A 23,415-nucleotide genomic window follows, 5' to 3' on the forward strand; every position below is an offset into this window, starting at 1 on the left:
TGCTTATCTCTTTTCTTTTGTTTACAATAGGTGAGAAAGTGACGTTCCACAATTGATAATTGGGTTTTATTTTTTTGTTACATAACACTGATGATGCCTCAATATCTTCACTATTAGTCTGTTAACAGCTAACCACAATCCAGCCATACCTTTGTATCATCGGCATGGCAGCCGAGCTCATCCAGGCCAACGGGGACCGTGTTGAACAAATGGACCAGCACATGGGTCAGCTGAGTCAGATCACAGAAACACAAATGATGTCCACTTCTTCAACGTTCAGCTCCTCCTCCTCCTCAGCTTCCTCCAAACTCAGAAAAGTCTCGCGAGGATTATTGAAAAGCATGGATGGTATGTAAGCTTTGCTGCATTAAAATGAGCTGCTCAATTTCTCAACACTCAAACTTTAAGAGTTCAAGTATTTCTGTACAATTTAGTGTTGAATATTGTTTTTTTTGTTCATTAAACTTAATTGGCAGCAGCATTTTTACTATAGTTACTAAAGTATGTTTAAAATTGGAGGGAAAAGAACACCAAGGCTGATTATTGTAAAAATACTGGTGACTAATCTAGAAAGAATGGAATAAAGAAAGCTGCAAAATAACTGGAGACAAGTTTTACTCATCTCCAAATGGGTGTCAGGGGGGGAAAGACGATCAGCGGAGGCTTATTATTTTCTCTTTGAACAGCAATGTTTTCAACAGCCACATCTATTTTCATTAGGACCACAAAACAGAGGGATGTATATACAGTACCTGTTTGATTTTTTAAGTGATAGTATGTAACTTTTTAAAGTGAGGAGAGATTGAGAGAAATTTAAAAGTAAACAGTCAAATCCCTCCCCTCATGTATGTTCATTAAAAGGGGCTAGATGGCTAGTTGGCCATTTTATACTCACTACTGCCACTTCTGGTCATACATGTAACTGCACCTTCTGTATTAAGCTCGTGCATGACGGCAATTCGGACCCGAAGTAACAACTTTTTGAGTGACAGTGCAGGATTTTAGAGGCAGTTGTGGTGAACAGGTCTGGGATGATTCTACACCATAGGACATTGCTGGAACATGTAGGGGGAGGAAAATACTTAATTTTTAAAATTTGAAACTCTGTATAGTCCCTTTAAAGGGACTATAGGGAGTTTAAAAATGTTAAAATTATGGTGTTATATAAATTAAATTATAATTATAAATTATTAAGGTGCAGTTACACATATGGCCTGAGGTGGCAGTAGTGAGTATAAAATGGCGAACTTGCATCCAGCCCCTTTAACATGCACTGTCCCGACCCAAACCAACAAATAAAAATTAACTAAAAAAGCATTCTTTGTTTGCAAAGTGATGAGAACAGGAACATAATTTTCAAAAGAAAACAATCAAGCTCCTCCCCCTCCCCCTGTTTGGACCGGACAGGCTGGTTCACTGGAAAAGCTCGTCTCATTGGTCGACGCAGGAGGTTACTAGATTCTGATTAGTTGCTGAAATCTGGGAAGGAGGGACTTAACAAATAATAATATACTTACTTAAAATCCAAATGCAAAACCAAGTGGTCGATTTTGCACATTTTATAAAGGTTGTAAAACATTTAGACTTCCAGAATATCACTTTAAATCTAATGAAGATAATGAGTTTGATGTGATATTGGAAGGTCATTTTAGGCGTCTGAGAGATACAGCTAATAGGTATTTCACCTGAAAAATTGCAGAAATGTGACAATAATGAAAGAGGAGTGTGTGGGAGGTCCAAGAACATGAATACAAGGAGCAGTGGGATCAGGTGGAATGGGTATAGTTCAGACACCGAGGGCGTGAATTGTGGCTCCCAAAATGTGGAATATGAAGTTTTATTCACTTAATGTAATTCATATTTATTCATTCCATCTTGATTCTTGATTAGTACAGTACTAAAATAAACACCCAAGAGCTTACATTACTTACCCTTATTTCTTAATGATAAACGAAGTCTTCTTGGTATGTGTATATATATATATGTGTGTGTCTTCTCCCTCAGAGCACACCGCGGTCCAGCGTAAAACCTCAGCTGCAGTGGAGTCGTACAGCCAGGTTCAGAAGTCTCCCAACATCCCCGAGGGAGAGTCTGTCCCAGATTTTGAGGAGAAACTGCGACCCGTTACTGCACAAGAGGGTGAGGTGAACTCATCCTTTCATCTCCCCAAGTCCAGAGAGCTTCTTTTACTGCAGTTTGTTGTCTATTTTTTGAGACTCGCTCTGTAATTGAAACAGTGGGTCACATGTTTAATTATTCTTGAAGGAAATGTCATTTGGGTTAGGGTTATACTTGTTTGAAAAGATTATTATGGTGATCTTTTTTTATTGATCTATAATTTATAGGTCTTTAAAACAGTGCATGGCAGATCAAAGTCCTTTATATCAATGAAGACAAGAAAACATTTGATTAAGTCAAAGAACTTGAAATATAAACAAATGGAACAGCGCTTTGTGGACGAAGCCAGTCTGAATAAGTCTTAGAATGTGCTAGTCAAGTGCTGGGTAGACTGGGGCTATTTGTCACGCGGGGTAATTTGTCACATTACTTTTTATAGCCACACTAGAGGGCGCTGCACGCTGGTACTGATATATAATATGTCTATTGGTATTCTTCTTCTCTTTCAATAATATCTTTCTCATTTCTTTAGCCACATAGCATATTGCCTAAATCATGTTTCAATGTAGATTACTTAGGCAATTATGCTATGTGGCAAACGATTTGGACTGAAGACATGAGGAGAGGGCACATTTGAATAGTTTTTATGCCTTTTCCCAAACCCCAACGTCTGGGTTATTTTTGTAGTAAGAGCCTTCCTTTTGTTAGTGCTATAAACAAAAGACACTGATCTGAAAGACAGAGATGTTATCTTATTGAGCTGTTTTTAGCTAGCTTACTGTCATGGCAGCCAGGTCTCCCTCAGCTTCCCCTCCCCTTATGAGTCTTGCCTGTTCCCTCCTACCTGGGCGTGGCATCTTCAGAGCTCACCTGGCAGCAATCTCCACTCTGCCTCCCTATAAGAAGAGCAGGGTTCAAGCTAGAAATGTGACGTTGACACTCGGGTTATTTGTCACAAAAACTGAGGGGTTATTTGTCACATGGGGGATAAATGGGAGGATATTTTTTTCGTTTGTTTTTCTGATCACTTTATTTTAACATTAGCTGTGATAGAGACCTTTCACACCTCATAGTATTTTGTCCTTTCAACTCAAAAAGCGAAAAAGTTACAAAGGTTTATCAAATATCAAGTTAACATCAAAAACTCCATTAAAAATAATAGTGACAACCAACCCCACCCCTTGTGACAACCTGCCACACATATTGTCGCAGTCGATTTTGTTGTGTTTGACAGTTAATCACTATTTATCTCAACATGATAGAAAAAAGAGAGCAAGGTCTACTTCAAGTCGAGGGTTCAGGCTTTCATTCAATGCAGCTCCGACTCTCATGGGATTTTCTGTTGATGAGCAACGAACTCTAGAGGAAAAGGTGTGACAAAAAGCCCTTGTCTCCCCTATTGCTCAGACAGTGATGAGCGATCTTGTCCCGCTTTAAAATTCAATGCAAAAGCGGAGGCGCCAGTGACGGAAGGACAAAGTTTCGGGTGATGTGGTTGCGTCTGAATGAATGTGTTAATAAGAGCATCAGATCTGTAGAATAGAAACGTTTTGCTTTGATTCACAGGTGACTTTGCAGTATTCAGAGCAAGGGTAACAGGAAACCCTCCGCCCACTGTCGCCTGGGAACGGGCCAGAGGGAACAATATGTCTGATGATGCTGTGAGCTTCTACGAGGACTTCAACAACCAGCATATACTCAAGGTGGCAAAATGTGTTTTATTAATCTTACCGCTCTGCCGCATCTAGAACAATACATAATAATCAGTCTAGGCTTTATACTTTTAATCAATCTGAAGTTGTCATCTTTGCCTGTTACCATTTAGCGGTGCATTTTGAGTGCCTTTGATGGAAATCTCTTGAAAACATTGTGAATTCTTGGTCAGGGGCGTTTCAAAGGGTGACAGGAAGAAATATGTTGAAATGGCAGTGAATAAGCACGAAGTATTCAAATCTCTATTTAAATGTTGATGTTATCATGAACACCAACCCTGTCAATACAACTTTATGGAAATAATATGAAAAAATCCTTGATCCATCTCTCAATCTGCAAAGTTAATACATATTTTATATTTTTTGCAATTTAGTGTTTCTTTGACCCAAGATTAGCTGTGTTTTTCATATTATAGACTGTATAAAACCATGTGGCCTAACATAAAGATGCTGTAAGTCGTTCCTTGAAGCCCACACTGAACTGTTTATTCCAAACTGGAGGCAGGCAAGGTTTACATGTACAGCTATTTTATATCTTATTTGTCTTTATCTAGACAGTATCCCATACATCACGTGAAATAAGGCAGATAAGCTCTCTTCTCTCTGATTCTCTCATCCATAAACACTCTGTAGTATAGCCAAAGGAGCCTAAGTGAACCTCAAATAGCTATTATAAAGCAATTAACATGTGGGCGCTGACATGAATCTTCCCCTACCATCTGTTTCCCTTGTGAGGAGTGACTAGGGAGTTGCCAGAATAACACTGCCCCTATCTGTTTGTTATAGGTACTGCATAAATGTGTATAATAATGACCTCATTACGTTTTTCATCCCCACAGATTAAGAATCTCTCTTTGGAAGATGGTGATGTGTACAAATGTGTCGCCTCCAATGTTCACGGTGAAGCCAGCTACTCCATCTCACTTACTGTGACAGAAAGTATGTTGTATCACACTTGATCATATATGTTTCCTAGTGTTTCCAAGTATTGAGACATTCTCTTCTCAATCTCACAGATCCTGCTTTAGACTTGAAAAAGATGCTGAGGAAACGGTAGGATGCAACATAGGCTTTGCTCAAATTAGTGCTGCAGAATAAGTCCCAATTGAGTTAAAATGCTGATTTTTTTAACTTTAATTCCCTGGAAAAACATTGCACCATTTCATACTTGCACAGCTGCTTTTTCCCCCCTCAGTGACTTTTGACAATTTGCAGCTCTGTGGAGAGGAGAGAGGAGAAGAAGAAGCCACCTACAGAGGAGGAGATGCTAAAGATTCTATCGGGAGCTGAGAAGAAAGACTACGAGAGGATCTGTGCGGAGTACGGCTTCACTGACTTCAGAGGGATCCTGAAGAAACTCAAGGAGATGAAGAGAAAAGTGGAGGTGGAGGTAACGCAGGATCAAATGAAAAGAACGGCCTGAAGCATCCCATAAAGAGACCAGAATAGCGCAGATGGAGAGAAAGTAAACTTACTGTCACATCATTAAACAGTCGGGTCAGGAAAGGACTGCGTGATTTGGGGAAGAAACTTGATTGTAATTATTTTTTTTCCTGAGTATTGGGATCAATATAGCATTTTTGATTTGTGTTTTTTAAAAATCAAAAACATTCTGTTCAAAGTTAACATTTCACATAAATTTAGAAGAAAAGGATTTGTACGAAGACAGAAATATGAACTGCTTTACGAGAAACACTACAGTAATGGAGGATTTCAGCATAATAAGTCTTAACTCCTGCCTAAACCCTTTCGTTCAGGCAAATACTGTAGATACAGGAAATAGCCGGTGTTCCATTCAGCCCCATTCATTGTAAAGATCCCGACTTGAGCTCCCACAAAGCCTGTTCCTTAAAAGGGCTGGAAGCCCTGCGCTGGCGAGGTGGGCGGAGCCTCCACAGAGCTCCAGAGCTTGATTGACAGGCTCTGGAGCCAGTCAATGCACTGAAAAGGCTTCCACTTTTGAGGGCTGATGTACAAAAACCAGCAGCGTTAAAAATATATCACCCAGTCCAGCATTGTCACATGGGTCATAGCATTTTTTAGAAAAAATAAAACTCTTTGGAGCCAGGCTTTTAAGCTGTTCTAGGGAGGTCTGAAGTCCCATTAGAATCCTGTCTACTAAGTGTCTTTTGGAGTTGCCCCTGGCCACCAGGGGGTGGTACTACAGCAATGTCAGCTCCCCGCCATGAGGACCATAGAGGAGCACTGGTCAAGCATCATTAAGCACTTATGTATTCATATTGTATAATAATGTACCAGAACCCTGAAGATATGTGGCTTATATTCCTATGTTCATAATGACCGACGCATAAACTAGTACTACTGTTTCTAAACTATAGGGTTAACGTAATGCATTTATAAATTCTTATTCTCTGATGGTAAAAATGTTCAAATGATCATTTTTGCTTTATTCTAGAACACAGTCGAGCTAACTTTTCTGGAAGTTCAAAAACAGCACAACTATGACAGAGAAATTGAAGCTTGTATACTTGTCACTTTAAAGTATTTTTTTTTTTTTTTTTTTTTTACAATTTTGAAGGTTTCTTTAATTTTCCAAAAGTAAATATCTTTATTGGAAAAAATGGTCAAACTTTGTTGATCCCTGTATCTATTTGTTAAAAAGATGGTGCGTGTATTGAAGCCCCTGGAAGACATCAAAGCCAAAGCCGGCACCAACATAGTCTTTGACACAATCCTGGAGCTGAAAGATCCAAACGTCAGGATGCAGTGGTTCCTGGTGAGAAATGTGGAGGTGGTGCGCGGGTGGAGTTTTTCTTTTGAGACAAGTCTTCGCTCTCATCTTTGTGTCTTATGTTTGATGCAGGGTTCAGAGCTGCTGCGGACTCAGTATTCTCTCGGGAAGTATGACGTAAAGCAGATGGGAACCAAACACATGTTGTGCATTTCTAGTGTGAGCCTCAGCGACATGGGCACCTATGCTCTGCAGGTCGGCGACAAGAGACTGACTGCCAGACTTCATGTCATCGGTAAGAGGAGGAGTAGAATATAGAGACTAGCATCAGAGTATGGTCAAAGTAGTGCCGCTGTTTGTGTTAGACTTTGCAGAGATAAAACCTCACCAAGGGCTGCAACAAACCTGATTAAACGTGACTTATCTCTTTTTTAAAGTTAAGATAAAAAATTAAGAATCAACACTTAATTTAATAATTGATAACATGTTTGAGTAAGCTCTCAGTCGTGCAGGAGTTGTCCATTGAAGATGACGGTTCTTGAGTGTTGGGCATTTTCAAGAACTGTGTTGAAGCGAAAGGTCCAGCACTTAAACTACAGAGTACAGATGATAACTCAAGAACCTTCGTCTACCATAATTGATTACCAGATACACCGATTTTAGCATTCAAAAATAAAACTATTGGAAAAGAATAACGTTTTTTGTGCTTAAAGTTCAGTCAATTTTAATTGCAGAGCCCTTTTTCTGTACAAGCACAACCCAAAGTGCTTTAGAAAATAGTAAAAATACAGTGCAACAGAAGGAATAAACAATCCTCCTGACAATTTCCACATAGAGTATAGTAGCAAAGATACAGTATGTTTGAGTATTATTCACATTCTGAGTGTAATTAATTTGGCATAATCCAATTAAAGGCTTTACTAAAAGATGAGTCTTTAATTTAGACTTAAAAATTGTAATTGAAGTCTTCAGGCGAAGATTTAGCTCAGAAAGAAAACACAGATATTTAGTCCGTACTCTGTGACCTACTGAGCCAGCGCCGGCTGACCTCAAGGGCCTACACTCCTCATACTCTGCTAGGAGCGCACGTAGATTACACTTCAGTCAGTAGTTTTTGTGGAGTGACTAAACCCATGTGCGCTCTTCTAACAATAAGAGTCCTTCTTCTAATCCAGGTTTGTAACTCCATTTGGGAAATTAAAAACAGATTATTCACACTGGTTATCTGCCTGCCAGGATTATGTTGTGTTCATATGTCGTCGCTTCCATTGTTTTTGCTGCAAAAGTTATCTTTCCTTTGAACTAAACATTTATTTGAATTCTATATTCCTTTTCCACAGATGAGCCTCTGACTTTTCTATCTGACTTTAAACCCAAGAAAGTGACTGAAAGGCAGACTGCAGTGTTTGAAGTTCGTCTCTCAAAGAAGACGGATGCACCACTGATTTGGAAGGTTAGTATTTTGTGCAAAGGAATTCCCTAAAGAAGTATAAAGAAACAATGTACTATGTGTCACTATTCTCACGTTGCATTTTCAAGAGAAAGCACATTGCCAGTCGCTAAGGGAGACTTCGGGGAGTGAAGCTTTTCCCTGATGTACTTGTTATTTTGTAGGTGAACGATAAGGAACTGAAGAGAGATGAGAAGTTTGATGTGTCACTGTCAGAAGATGGTTTGACCTACACGCTGAAGATAAAAGATGTGAAAGTCAGCGACACTGGAGACTACACCATCAGCATTGGGGACCTTACTGCCACTGTGCCCCTTTACATTGAACGTATAGTATCAATTACTTATTTACTTACTTACTTACTTACTTACTTACTTACTTACTTACTTACTTACTTACCTACTTACTTACTTACTTACTTACTTACTTACTTACTTACTTGCTTACTTGCTTACTTGCTTACTTGCTTACTTGCTTACTTGCTTACTTGCTTACTTGCTTACTTGCTTACTTGCTTACTTACTTACCTACTTACCTACTTACTTACTTACTTACTTACCTACTTACTTACTTACTTACTTACTTACTTACTTACTTACTTACTTACGAGTATCTCATATACACAATGTTGAGTTACTCAACATACTCTGTGGTATCATGTTAGTGGCTAATGAACCCTCGGTGGTGGCCACAGCTGCCCTAGGGTAGACTGACAGAAGCTGGGCTGCCATACTACACAGTCAACAACTCCGGCGACCACCACTCACATGTGTTTATTGCCCAAGGACACAGGACGTTCAGTCCAGTCAAAGCTGAGATTCAAACTGCAGAGCTTTGGATCCATGGACGAAGGCTTAGCTGCTTTTTAACCAGGAGGCTTTGCTGCATTGTAGTTTTTTTTGTGTATTTCCTCCTGAGTGGCTACTGTTTCAAAGAAACTCATTGCTCCTCAGCTAAACATACAAACCCTCTCTCAAATGAAGATCTGTGACATCCATTATAAGTCCCCCTTCTTGTGCTCGAAGTTGAAAGTAATCCAACTAAATCCCTAACCACAAGAAGCTAATTTATTGCAGCCCTGTCTAACAAGATGCTTGCTCACCCAAGGTGCAGGTTGGGGCATGTAAATACCGCCACAAGGACAGGAGGCTGTCTTCTGGGGCTGGAGCAACAGAGGCACAGTAATTGAGCCTGTGCTAATTAAAGTTATTCATGAGCACAGTTTTATGTACTGTTTGTACTTAATGGAGACCTGCAAAAACAAAATAAAACTTGAGGCGAATAAAACACTTCTAATAATCTCAACTCATATACAAACAAAATATGAAATTCTGAACACTGGACTGAGCTCAGTGGTTAGAGCTTTCTTCTGTGGATGGACCAATGTTTGTAGTATAGTAGTAGGTGCTATATTCAGGTGTTGGTTTAGTCCTTGGGTTGGCCTGATAAAAGAGAACAAAACAACCTTTAGTCTACATGTGGCTGTTATGCAGCTTCCCACTTTATACTCGGAGTCGGAAACAAAGTTTTGAGCTTCAGGAAAGCTCTATTTAAGAATAATACAAATGGTGAGTTCCACCTCCACATTTTTTTGTTTTACTTATTTCCACAATATTGCATCACCTAACATGGCATTTAAACTTACTTTGTCAGGTGATCAACAGAGTTCAAAACTATGAGTAGTTCTCTGTCCTTTTAATAAGGCCTGTTTTTTTCACGAACCACTTTCATGATGGCATTATAATGAAAGTCATTTACAAATTCTGTGACAGCATTTTGCCTTTGGAAAGATTAAATAAATAAATAAATAAACAATTACATGCTACCTCATGTTATTTTTAGGAATACCCATCAAGTTCAGCAGCTTCCTGAAGAGTGCCCGAGTGCAGGAGAGGGGGAGGGCCCGTTTGGAGTGTGAGTTGAGCTGCAAGGACGTCCATGTTCGCTGGCTGAAGGACGGGAGCGACATCACCGCTAGCCGTCGATATATTTTTGTGCACGAGGGAAAGAGAGCGGAGGCCATCATCGAGGACTGTGCGCTGGCGGATGCTGCAGAATACACTATTGTGTGCTCCCAGGACAATGACACACAGGAGTACCTCTCCACTGCCATCCTGACCGTAGATGGTAAGATGGAAAATATTATTTCCTTTGAGTGATTTTTTCAAGAATTTGAGAGAGTAGTTTTGTCACGCAGTACTTTTTACTTGAATGATATTACTAACAGAATCTTTTAAATTGTTCAGCTGATGGAAAAAGCTGTCCTTGGTGCAGAAACCCCACAATCTTCTTCCAGGTCTTCAACATTATCAAAAGAATGATTATCTTTTTAAATGTGGTATCTGGTCTTTTAACCCCTTACCCGCCACCTGAACCAACCAGTTTCTCCAGTTTGGCTTTACTCAAATCTCAAAGCGTCTTGGAAAAAAAGGTGACAAAAAAAGGTGATGAAACGGTGACAACAAAGGGACAAAAAAGTGACAACAGACGAGCAATAAAAGAGCGACAAACACCTGACGATAAAGCAACAGTAAAGTGACAAATTGCGACAAAAAAAGGGATGAAGAAGTGACAAAAAAAAGCCACAAATGTGACAAAAACAGCAAAACACGACAAGAACACAAGGAAAAAGATCGTAGCTTTCAAATGAGGCATTACACTGGCATACAGGCTGTAAGCTCCAGTCGAGAAGCTTTTCGACAGTCGAGAGCTTTTCGATTTGGGTAAAGCTGAACTGGCGGTGGGGGTATTTCAGGATTTAAGGGGGGTGCAGTCAGGCCCCAGGACCTCGTGTGAAACTTTGTCCTAGGCCCTGGCTTTGTCTATTGAATCTCCTCAGATCTAAATCATAAATCCCTCTTTCTTCTTCTTATGATTTGACTGCTTTTTGCTTCTACTCGAATAATGACATTTCCAAAGCAACATTATTCTTACTTGACTGAGTATCCTTTGTCATTCTTCATTTCCACCAGAGCGTTTTGCCTCCCTGAAGAGTGGTTTGTCAGACGCTCAGTGCCAGACTGGTTCGTCTGCAGAGCTGTGTGTGGTTCTCGACGATGAGAAAGTGGATGGGATATGGCTGAAGGATGGAGTCGAGGTATGGGTTATTTTTTCAAGAATATGTATCTGCATTTAGGTGCAATGTTTAGTCTTTGCTGCTCTTGAGGGATGTGCAATTCAAAATATTTGAAACAGTATACATTTAGATTTGCAGATATGTACAATAAACTACAGGCCAAAATATTGATTCAAAATGTTGGTCTTTTTCTGTCAGATTGCAGAGCTCAGTGGGGTTCAGGTGATCAAACAGGGAGCTGTGCACAAGCTGCTCTTCTCCAGTGTGACCGATGCACATGAAGGAAAGTACACGTTTAAAACCAAAGGAGCAGAGAGTGACGCCGTGCTCAGTATCGCAGGTACAGTGAACACATTTAGACAAAACAACCCCCCCCCAAACATATTTCTCTCCACACTCTTTCATCCCAGATCCCCCTGAAATTGACTCATCCGTGCTGGACATGTTGGGAGCGCAGCCTGTTAGTGTAAAGGCGGGTCAGACAGCCACCATTAAAATCCCCTTTAAGGGCAAGCCTCTCCCGAAGGTCACCTGGTACAAAGACGGAGCAGAGGTCATGGAGGACGAGAGGACGAAGATTGAGAGATCGGCTGATGGCACCGCTCTTGTTCTCACCAGGTGGATAAACAGCTTCAAGATCCATGAACACATCACACATTTCTCTATGCACTTGACAGTTTTCAGTGACATGTCATGAAGGAAGGTAACCATGGTGACAAACTGTAAGCATAAGCATGGCCAGACACCTCAAGATAAATCTAACATAGAGCACAACATAAAACAAAAAGACATATCTTGTATCTCATGTTAGGTGATTTTGAGTGTTTTGAAAGGCGCAAATAAATTAAATGTATTATTGATTGACTGCGGAATTCTTCCGCAGTCAATTATTGGTTTTCATGTTCTTTATTATTATTCCTCTTCCATCTTTTTCCCGATTTTCTAGAGCTTTCAGCACCTTCATGCTTTGTGCAATTTATGCAAGTTATGCATCAAAACGTTCCGCATGTTGAGGAGAAGGGTGCTATTCTGCAACTTACGGTTTTTCCGCAATCGGCCAAAATGTCGGAGATTTTTCCCATTGACTTATAATGGGGCTGCCGCAAATCCATGCTTTTCTGCACTTTTTTCTGCATTTTATGCAATTTCTGCACTTTGTGCATGTTCAGCTTCTGCAATTTGTGGGTTTTGAGAAAAAATTGGCCTTCTGCAGTTTTCCAGTTTTTTTTATACGAGAGTTTGAAATTTTTGCATTGGTGTGTATGGGGGAATCCAGCCAATGGGGAGACTCCAGGACTTTCAGCCATTTGTGCAGCTTCTGCCAATCAAGCACTGAGGCCATTTCAACAGTTTGACCAGTTTATGGAATATAGAAGTTTATGCAATATTAACAATTTATGCAAAGTAACAACTTTATGGGATTTAACCAGTTAATGCATTTTAAAGCATTCATGCAACTTAAGAGTTATTGCCATTTAGGATTTATGAATTTTAAAGCATTTATGCAATTTACATAATTTAGGCAAAAAAACCCATTCATGCATTTTACCACTTTATGCAGTTTATACAGTTTATGCAACATGACATTTTATGCATTTTACCAGTTTATGCAAATTTGATTATGCAATTTGAAGAGCTTATGCAATTTCTGCATTCGCTTCCCGCATTTCCGCAGTCAATCGCAATGGCGCATTTCTAGTTACTATTGTTATTTATCGCTAAGCATTATCGGATTTGCTGCAGACCTTTTCCAAATTAAACTAATGGAGATTTGAAAAGGTAAAATATGGAGTTATTGTTCACATAATGACATTTGGACTCGATATATTTACCATGTTGCAAGTACCCACAAATATGGCGGATTTCCATGGTGAATTTGTAACACAAATACGATTAAACTAAAACTAGTGATTATAAGTATGAAACTACTACAACTAAAAAATGTGGTCCTGTTGTGGCTTAAGCTGCAAGAACAAGAGGAATGACATTTGAGACAATAAAATAAGGTTCATGATATTTCCAACAACAGTTAGACATTTGTTTATCATTACTATGACAACAGCTAAAATGGAAATAGATAGGAATCTTGCGTCCCGCCTCCTGCTAAGCCCGGAATGTTTAGAAACAATTAAAGGGTCTTTATCAGGGGTGTCCAAACCATGGCCCGCGGGCCAACTATGGCCCACGACCCACTTTCAATTGGCCTGCTGCAAATTCTGGAAAAAATTATAGATTTTTTAAAATGATATATAATTGAATATACATATACAATAAATGAAAATCCATTAATAGGAAGCTGTGATTAAGGCTGTTTTATACTTCAATCATATTCAATTAAAAAGCATAGTTAACATTTTATTGAATTTGCTAACTTTAGTACAATAGAGGTGAAGTTATAAATCTGACCTCTACTGAGTGCGGCCTAGTTGTTTGCATATTTTCCTGTGTGTGGCCCTCAGTGAAAAAACTTTGGACACCCCTGGTCTACATTAACCAGTTGCTCTGGCAGTGGTGGTCGCTAGAACCCCCTAAAATGACCAATTTATAATGATAGCATCGAATTCATGTCAATTAAATCCCAAACTCTGTCTGTATTGAAGTGAAAAAAATAAATAATAATAATTCATGGCACAATTAAAAACAACATTAATTATCTATAAGATTTCTATAAATGATCGATGAATATTTGTTTCCTTAGATGTGTGAGAGAGGACAGTGGGGCGATGATGCTTCGCCTAAAGAGCGACTGCGGCACTGCTGTTGCCAACCTACACCTCAATGTGATCGGTAAGTTTTAAACACATACTTTTACACCCAAGAAGACATTTCCCACATGAATTCTTCTTTTTAATATGGCTATAGATCGCCCTAAGCCTCCTCAGGGGAAGGTTGAGTTCCTGGAGATGTCGAGGAAATGCATTAAGATGAAGTGGAAAGCTCCTCGGGATAATGGGGGCAAGCAAGTGACAGGTTTTCTCATTGAGCGACAGGTGGCAGGTAAGAAATCATGGGACCGAGTGGGAGAGGTGAACAGCAGCGCCACCATCTTCACTGATGATAAAGTGGATGAGGGCGAGGCTTACCAGTATCGCATCCGGGCGGTGAATGAGGAGGGAATGAGCGAGCCGCTGGAGACTGAGGATGTCAGAGCGGGAGAACCTATAGGTAAAAAAAAACACAGTACTTTTTTTTTGTCAGACTCACACTGCCTATAAAACCCTTCTCCAGAACCCCCAGGCGTGGTGTCCCAGCCTCAAGTGTCCGACGTGACAAAGGAAACTATGACTGTGAGCTGGACACCTCCGGGCGATGATGGAGGAGCACCTGTTTTGGGTTACATCCTGGAGAGGAGGAAGAAGGGGAGTAACATGTGGCTGCAGCTCAATAACAATCTCATTACAGGTTAGGGCTTCACAATACACCGCCAAATCATTCATATTAGGTGACGCTATATCGATATCGCAAGAAGCCAATATCACAGAGGAGCTGTGGTATTTCATTTGACTGAGATGTTCACATTTTTTTTAGCAAACAGCCTAAAGATTATGTTAACAATTTATGATAACTTAAAAGTGTGCAAACAATTAGGTTTTAGCCCTGAATTTCTGTTGCAGCCTTGTTTTTTGTCTTGAGTATGCATTTTTAAGTCTTATTTTGACATAATTCGCTGAAAAACAAATTGCTTACAGTTTTAGTTTAGATTTAATGGAATGTACTTGCCAAATCATAATATTCAACACAGTTATTGACTTTTTCTTATTTTGTTCAGTAGGGCTGTCGTTATATAGTTCATACTCAACTCAGTTCAAGAAAATAAAAATGATACAAATGTTTTTGACTTAAAGTTGATAGTTTGGGGCTGATTGGCTTAAACAAAAGATGATACTTTAATATTGCTTTAAAATTACCTTTGAAAACACAACTTGTGCTTTCATTCAGGGTAAAGTATTGCAGTTCGTTATGTATGACATGTATAATGCAGATCGTATCAGGCCCTCTATATCAGATTGAACGCACGACCAGCTAACCGCTGTGCCACCTTGCAACAATTTATTTTTATGTATCGTCCCAGCCCTATTGTTCAGCCTTTTAACTGGTCAAAACAAGAATCAACATTTGCTGATTGTCATTAAGTTCGTGTTTTTGCTCAACTTTTTTGCATAGTCATTGCGCTCTCGACTCGACTCGCAAGGTGGAAATGAAATATTCATTCTCGCCTTATTTCTTCCAGACACTAAACTCACAGTGGACGGCCTGATGGAAGGAGGAGAGTATGAGTTCCGAGTCACCAGTGTCAACAGAGCTGGAGCTGGCAGTCCCAGCACAATCTCCAATTCTGTCCAAGCCAAAGACCCCATACGTGAGAGTCTGATTTCCCTCGCCCTGTTTTCATTACCTGTAATGCTGCCAAATATACACCTTTGTCATTCAAGGTGCTCCCGGCCTCGTAAGGAACCTGTTTGTTTGCGACTGCACCTACTCCTCTATTTCCCTGAGGTGGACCGCTCCAGAGACAGGAGATGAACCTTCAGGCTACATCCTGGAAATCCGACCGGAAAATTCCAAAGACTGGGGAAAAGTTACTAAAGTACCTGTAGCTGGTAGTAGCTTCACCGTGGCTGGACTTGAGGAGAGAAAGAAGTACTATTTTCGTATCCGTGCCGTCAATGAAGGAGGAGTTGGAGAGTCTGTTGAGCTGTCGAAAGGGGTGGTAGCCATGCCTCCACCTGGTAATAAGGCAATATTTGTTTGTTATGGTGGTAGAATCATGGTAATTATTAATTTTTTAAATCTTTTTTTTATATAGTTTCTCCCAGATTTGAAATGGATGGGAAATTGAGAAACCAAGTGGTGGTGAGAGCTGGAACAGCACTCTGCCTTCGCCTCAGCTTCTTTGTAAGAATTTCAACTTGCCAGCACATGACACCACAATTAAATAAAAATACATTTATGAAGATTGGAAGCAAGAAAATAGAGCAACTAAAATGTTGCTGCTGTGGAAAAGGTCAGATCATCGTCTTCACAGTTTATCACAGGCGAAGAGTTGATCATGGTTGGTTGGAAATTATTTTTATGAAAAGTGGGCATCTAGTGACATTTGTATTGCGTTTTTTCTGAGTTCACAAGCTTCTCAAAGAGCTACTATAGTTGTTATTTATTTCTTTAATTTAATTTATTTATTTGTTGTTTATTAATGGAAAGCCCCTTGAGATGCAGCATCTCATTTTCGAGGGGGGATGCTAGCTTCCATCTGTAGTCCCTAGGCAGGCCATGAATACACAATTTACAATGACAACTAAAAGTGTTCGCAGGCCTGGTTTTCCTATAGCCGCTGTTTGAAGTGTGCTTTAAAAGTGGCCAGTCTCTCTTACTGATAAAGAAAGACTATTCCAGTACTTGGTGCCTTTGACAGAGAGCACAGTCTGTCCAAAGGAGGTTTAGGTCTCCTCGAGCTGACGCCCTGGTGCCCGTCCCACTCACAGACTTTGGTTTCATGAAATCCTGCAATGGACGAGGGGCAAGTCCATGCAATACTTTGTATACATGTATACATACACCATATTTAAAATTAAGGAATTTTTTCAAATTTTACTAAATGAGACTGGTCTAAATCAGTGCAGCGGTTAAAGGAGAACGGTTTCTTGTCCAAGATTATTATGGCGTTTAAAAAAAAAAATTCTATTGGTTTGAGTGTTGTACTAGCAGTAAGTGACCATGTAGTTATATTATACAGTACTCTATGTGACAGAATCATGGAGTGTAAAAACATCCGAGCCACATACAGAGACACAAAGGCCTGCCGAAAATTTTAAAATTCCCAGTTTTAGTGAGCCGTTTAACATGTTTATTTAATGTCAGCGTTGGGTCCAATGTCAGTCCCAGGTATTTGAAATCTGTGACGAGGCTGAGCTCTACTCTGTCCAGGAAAACATTGGACCGCTCTAATTCTGTTACTTTTTTTTTCACAGCCAGAAGGCCGGAGCCTTTCTGTGTGGAGTTTACATATTCTCCCTGTAGGTGCTCCGGTTTCCCCTACTTCCAAAAACCTGCTGGTCAGGTTGACCGACAGCGGCTCAGGACAAACCCCACATTTGATCTACGCAATTTCGTTGCACAATTGTATTATGACAGTGAAGTTCTTCACTTCACTCACTTGATGCCACATTTTTTTCCTTTCCATCCAGAAGCTTCCTCAAGGCAGTTCCCCGTGACGGTCACGCTGCCGGGATACGACGAAGAACTACCTTGAGGAAAGATCTTGATGGAGAGCAAAACTTTGGCATCAATCCAAAAGCGTGACAAATTGGATTGAATAAACTACTACCTGGATGGCTCGTTTTATTCATTGAGTCCAGGCTTGATGATGGTAACATTTTGTAATAGCCCCAGCTGCCCTCTCGGGTAGATGGAAACAAGGGAGGCTGCCAATCTGCACCATTGACCCCATCAACCTCCACCAACTTCTCACTTCTCTCATCACTTGGTTTAACAGTACCCTTGCTTTGCCTCAGGCTTCACCTCCCCCGATTGTGACCTGGTTCAAGGATGGGGTCTCCACAACCGGGCGAGAGGCCATCATCAAGGGGAACAACCACTCCCAATTCCTCATCTCTTCCTCTGTCCGCTCTGACTCGGGCACGTACCGTGTACACCTGAAGAACGAATTCGGACAGGCCCACTATGATGTCAATGTTAAGGTCACAGGCAAGTGCTACAGCCAAAATGTTTTATTCATGTTCTTGCGCTCGCTGTGTGCCACTGTGGATTTTCATTTCCACTCGGCCAGACTTCCCTCGACCTCCAAAGAACCTGCGTTTGGTGGAGGAGGTCCCAGGCACGGTGACCCTTCAGTGGGATCACACCCCTGACCTGGCCAATGATGACGATGGGGCGCATTATGTCATCCTCAAGCGGGACACCAGCACCACATCCTGGTTCACAGTGGCAGAGAGAGTTTTCAGTAAAAAGTACACGGTCACCGGGCTGCTGCCGGGTAGAAAGTACTACTTCAGAGTCCTGGCGCAGAACTTCATCGGAGACAGCGACCCGTTGGATTCAAAGGAGCCTTACTTCATTCCCAAACAGAAAGGTATGGCACGGTTCCAGTGCACAGCATTTGTTAGGGCAGTCTGAAAATAAAGGCGTGCAAATATAAACGTTGATGTGGATGGATTAACTGATTTCCAGCCTGTTATCTGCCATATTATTTTCTCCTGTTATGCATATCCAAATCTCAAAGTGTATTGACTGGAGAGCTTACAGCCCATTTGTCAGTGATACCTTATTTGAAAGCCAAGACCTTCTAGTTTCTGAAAATAATGTGTAAGATCTGTGTGAGTGAAACACAACTTACATGACAAGATTACAACTTTAAAAAGTTTATGAGCTGTGTTATATTATCCGGAAGAGGAGGAAAAATGGCTCTTTTGATAATGAAGGTTGCAAACCCCTGCCCTAACCCTGTAGCCCCCGATCAGGCAAATAACAGGTTTAATAATGTATTGTTGTTCAAGCATTTGAACACTAGATGACTCTCTTGTTCAAATCTTTGCAGAGGAAGATGCTATGTTGGGTAAATGGTCCCTGAATGAATGGTTTCTATTTTGGGACTATTCTGTCTTCTCTTGGTGCAAAATTATATGTGTACAACGTCTGCTCTGTTTTTCACACTACAATAATAGTACTTGTCAGGGCACATTTCTATATAAGGCGTCAGTTCGCTCTAAACATCAACTTATTATATGCCAGGATATTCACAAAAGGAAATGTTTTACTGTTGTCATCTGTTCTGGATTGTTTTGAGGACATTTCGCGTCTCAGCGGAAAGACTTCATCAACTCAGCTGTGTGTGTGCGTGCCATGTTTTTCAGAGTGTGTCGCTGGCCTGAATCTAAAGCAGTACACTGCCCGGTCACGTCAGGTGAAGCCCAGCTTCCTGCTTCCGCTGAAGGACCACGCAGTTCGCAGAGGAAATGACTGCACTATGAGCTGCGCATATCAAGGCATGCCAACTCCGCAGGTATACTGAACAAACAGAGGACGTTGGTAAAGCACTCTCTGAGATAGAAGTGCTTCTAGAGGATGCACTTTACAGTAGAGGAAATAGCATGGGACCTACTAACATAGTAAATGTGGTAATTACATGGAAACAGGATACACATTTAGTTTATTTCATTATTATAGGAATCATAATCCTATAATATTGTGAGTGTTTTCTTGGTAATAATATGGAAACAGAGCAATTATCTTCATTGTTAACATGCCATTTCATTATTTATGTGACATGATGTAAAGCATCCCCTCCTGGAACCGCCACCGTAACGTGGTGGAGGGGTTTGAGCACCTGAGTGATCCTGGGAGCTCTGTTGTCGGGGGCTTCGTGCCCCTGGTAGGGTCTCCCATGGCAAAAAGGTCCTAGGTAACGGGTCAGACAAAGAGCGGTTCAGAAGCCCCTTATGAGAGACCAACAGGCCCGGTCAGAATCATGAGGTTGTCCTTCTGTGGACCCACCACCTGCAGGAGGAGCCATAAGGGGCTGGTGCAATGTGATTTGGGCAGCTCCAACAGCTGCCCCCACGACCCGGCAACGGAAAAGTGGAAGAAAATGGATGGATGGATGGATGGATGGATGGATGTAAAGCATGACCCTATTTTTCAAATTATTCTGCTAAATAACACCTCTACCTCTCACTGAATCTCATCAGTTATATTTTTAGGACCGCGCCACAACAGATGGTGATATTAAGAACATATTAAAGAGACGATGAGTGCTCAGTGAGACTAAGTGTGGGGACCCCGTGTGTCAGGCGTGTACCCAGATTTTCAGAGCTGAATGAAAAAACGGGGAGAGAGGGTTGACAATTTCCGACAAACATTGTTGAATGGACATGGCTGGTACTATAGTTGGGCATCCGGGTGAAAAGCGGTGTGGTTAAGCGAAGGCAGGAGTGGTAGGCAGCAAGGAAATGAGGCGTGGTCCCGCTCCTGAACTTAATCAATAAATATCACCTCCATGTCTTTGCTTGTACGCAGGCCTGTTGGTTAAAAGGAGAAACCAAAATCTCTAACTGCCCACGGTTTTGGCAGAGCACAGCCAACGGGGTGTGCACCCTGGTGATCCCGACCTGTGGAGCCAAGGATGAGGGAGAATACACACTTGTGCTGGAGAATCCCCTGGGGGAGGCCAGGTGTTCCTGCAATCTGGTCGTCTTTGGTAGGTGTTCACTAAAGGGAGGGGGAGCGGACAGAAATAGCTGGACATGCAATGGAATTAAATGCATTGGCTAAAATATGCAGAGGCAGGAAGGGGAGCCAAAACTCAAGAGTAGCGTCGTTATGAAATAACTTTACTCAAGTACAGCTATAGCAGTGACCCAAATAATTACTCAAGTAAAAGTAAAAAAAAAAAGGACTGCTTGAATACTGTAACTGTGTGTGGGTAATAGTCTGATTTGTGATGTTGTGTCAATGTAATAGCTACAGCAAAACATAGAATAGTGTAAAAATGTGATAACCAATAAGAAGATACAATACAGATTTTTGTTAAAGGTGCATTATGTAACTTTCTGTGTGAAAAAAAAAAGTTGATCTGTGCGTATTTAACCTTGTAGTGACCCAGTGGCTGTATGAGTGGTCAGCAAGACGCCTTTACTTTCCATCACAGTGCTCTCTAGGACGCTCCACGATCAATTGTTTTGAAGGTTTTCTTGTGAGAGGCTCCATCAGCAGCGAAAACCTTCCAAACAATTGATCGTGGAGCATCATAGAAAGCACTGTGATGGAAAGTAAAGGCGTCTTGCTGACCACTCATGCAGCCACTGGGTCACTACAAGGTTAAATACGCACAGATATCAACTTTTTTTTCCACATAAAAAGTTGCATGATGCACCTTTAAGATATAATACAACAAGAATTGATGCAGCCATTGTCACTTACAGATTTACTCACGGTGGACAAGGTAACCAAATGTTTTACTCAAGCAAGAGTATTTAAAATATTATTACGCAAGTGTTACTAAAAGCACTGTGTTACTAAAAGCACTGTGTTAAAAATACAACATGCTTCAGTAAATGCAACTGAGCACTTCCCGCTTCTGAAAATAAGTTGCTTGAATGTATTTCAACATTTATCTTTTCAATTTTAGATAAAGATCTTTTGGAAAGCCTGGACAATCCCACAGACAAAGAGAAGCTTATCCTGTGAGTCCAATGCACCAGGGAAAAACCGGCAAACAACAGCGACATGTGTTTTTTCTCTTTCCTTATTTATCTGCACACACGCTCGTGCAGTTTTGCAAGTGAACACTAGAGGGCACACACTTTCCAATACTAACATGCTCCTCACTGGTCTTGATATGGTTTGTAAGGATTTCAAAATGTAGCTCCCCAGATACAGGGAGTGCACTTGATTTGATAATGTCTTTGTTTTTCTTCTTTCTTGCACTAAGTGTTCTGGTTGAAACGTGAATAACGTGTGACAGCAAATAAAAAAACATATTAAAAAAAAGAACCCATTCTTCTTTAGGCCACCCTGTTGGAGTTGGACGTTTAAACAATGTTGTGACTCTATTGATACTGTAGGTGCTTGAATCATATCATATATTAAAAAAAAACATTGTGCATGATGAAAGTATTAGTGCGCATTCTCCCAAATCCTGTATTATTGGATTCAACTCAAAATGAGGCCAAAGTGTAAGAGAGCCATCTTTCACATCAGATCAACTCTGTCACAGCTGAATTCATTTCTCTTTTAATGTGACTGGCACTAGATCTGGAAAAATGAATTAGGTGATAATCTCCTTTTCTTTACTCTGTGTCTTTGATCCAATAAGCTCTATCACCTAATTTATTTATTTTTAATTAAATCTGGGATTGTGAAGTGGTTTGGTCAGAGTAATGTTTGCAGGATGTGCCATTAGAGGTTTAAAGAAGGCACTAAAATTACAATTGCATTGAGTTGCCTTGAGCTGCAGGTGAGGATACAAACACAAGTTTCAATTGCCCGGACTATTCGGGAGTTGACGGAGGACAGGTGCTGGGATTGTTTAAGTAGGAGAGAGTCCCTTTGTGTTCATAACATACATGTGCAGGGCTCATCTTGCTTTTGGACTATCAATGCTTTTACCTAATGTAAAATCTTGCTCTTGTGAATAAATCAGCATTGTTCAAGTGGAACCAATATAATAAGTGTATATCACATGGACACATACATTGTTAATGTTCCTCAAAACCCGTCCTTAATTTTACCATTCATGGCTACAGCTATTTAATTGTAGATGGAGTCGTTTGGTCTTCACAAAACATCACCATGAGTGATGAATACCTCAATTGCATTAGGCCTGCAGTGTGCTTCCAAATCATTTAAAACCACTAATTATTTTGCCAATGTCCAATTCTCCACACATTCATTCTTTTTTAACAATGTACAATGTACAAAGAGGCTGGAATGCCTGCGTTTTGAAATAAAAGGCTTTTTTCCATTTGTACTTGAAATATAAAGAACTTTTTATCATGTTAGCAGGAAGTGTGTGGTTAAAAGACAAGAGTTCTTTGATTGCCTGTCCCTTGGCCGCAAATGAATGAGGTGCTTTGGAGGAGAACTGGCTGTGACCCAACAGGGGCAAAGTCATGTGCATTTGTTCGAGGCTAGTAAAGAGCAGGGAATATCCTCAGTAGACACACTTCAAAACACATCTGTAATTTAAGAGAACTAGTCCTTCCTTGTATACCTTTGTAACAACATCATGGCATAATCGCCCAAGTCACTTTTTGGCTGAATTGAGAGTTTTGTTTCATCTACTCTACAAACACTGCTGCATCTTTAAGAATCATTGGCTCTGCTCTCAGTGAATCAGGCTTGTAACAATAATCTATTGTAATAACCCTGGATTATGGCTTAGGCTAAGAGGCTGAAAATATGCGATTTAAAACAAATGTCTTGTATAGATTGTCAGTCATTAACATTGCACAATGACACACAATTCATAGAAAAGTTCATAATAAAGAAAAGAAACAAAATAGGTAATGTTGCATTGCAGTTGCATTTATTTCTCCGCTAAATATTCACATTCATAGCAGTTTCACTACAGTCATTACACTAAATATCTATTCTAAAGGAATAATTACAAAGTAAAAATCAAGAAATACAAGGTAAAGTGTCATAAAGTACAAAATGTTGCAAAATGTCTGATGGTAAATTCTATCACGGATTTCTCCCAATGCAAAGCGAGAAAACAAACAAGGGGCATCGTTGTCTCTCAGCATAACACTATAAAAACAATACGTAACACTTCAATAGTAATATTTAATGCCTTTAAAATAATTTATCACAATTCAGGCGCACACTTTTTCCTCACTGTCAAACAACA

The 23,415-nt window shown here is 40.4% G+C and overlaps 1 protein-coding gene across 1 annotated transcript; it reads left to right on the forward strand.

Moving 5' to 3' along the window:
* Positions 1-164: 164 nt before the first annotated feature.
* On the forward strand, positions 165-21,482 carry LOC306972013 (immunoglobulin superfamily member 22-like; the record flags this gene model as incomplete). The annotated part of the gene is made up of 25 exons (XM_079568456.1): positions 165-348; positions 2,005-2,139; positions 3,685-3,821; positions 4,670-4,769; positions 4,847-4,883; positions 5,046-5,220; positions 6,454-6,567; positions 6,655-6,817; positions 7,863-7,975; positions 8,137-8,299; positions 9,815-10,099; positions 10,945-11,069; positions 11,247-11,388; positions 11,459-11,666; positions 13,747-13,835; positions 13,911-14,213; positions 14,277-14,450; positions 15,280-15,408; positions 15,482-15,778; positions 15,856-15,944; positions 17,561-17,753; positions 17,836-18,138; positions 18,920-19,068; positions 20,082-20,262; positions 21,193-21,482. 25 exons carry the CDS (start codon positions 165-167, stop codon positions 21,249-21,251), a joined length of 4,047 nt encoding a protein of 1,348 aa, XP_079424582.1. The 3' UTR covers positions 21,252-21,482.
* Positions 21,483-23,415: the final 1,933 nt, after the last annotated feature.

The sequence above is a fragment of the Gobius niger genome (genome assembly GCF_951799975.1).
Source record: "Gobius niger genome assembly, chromosome: 12".
Taxonomy (NCBI): domain Eukaryota; kingdom Metazoa; phylum Chordata; class Actinopteri; order Gobiiformes; family Gobiidae; genus Gobius; species Gobius niger.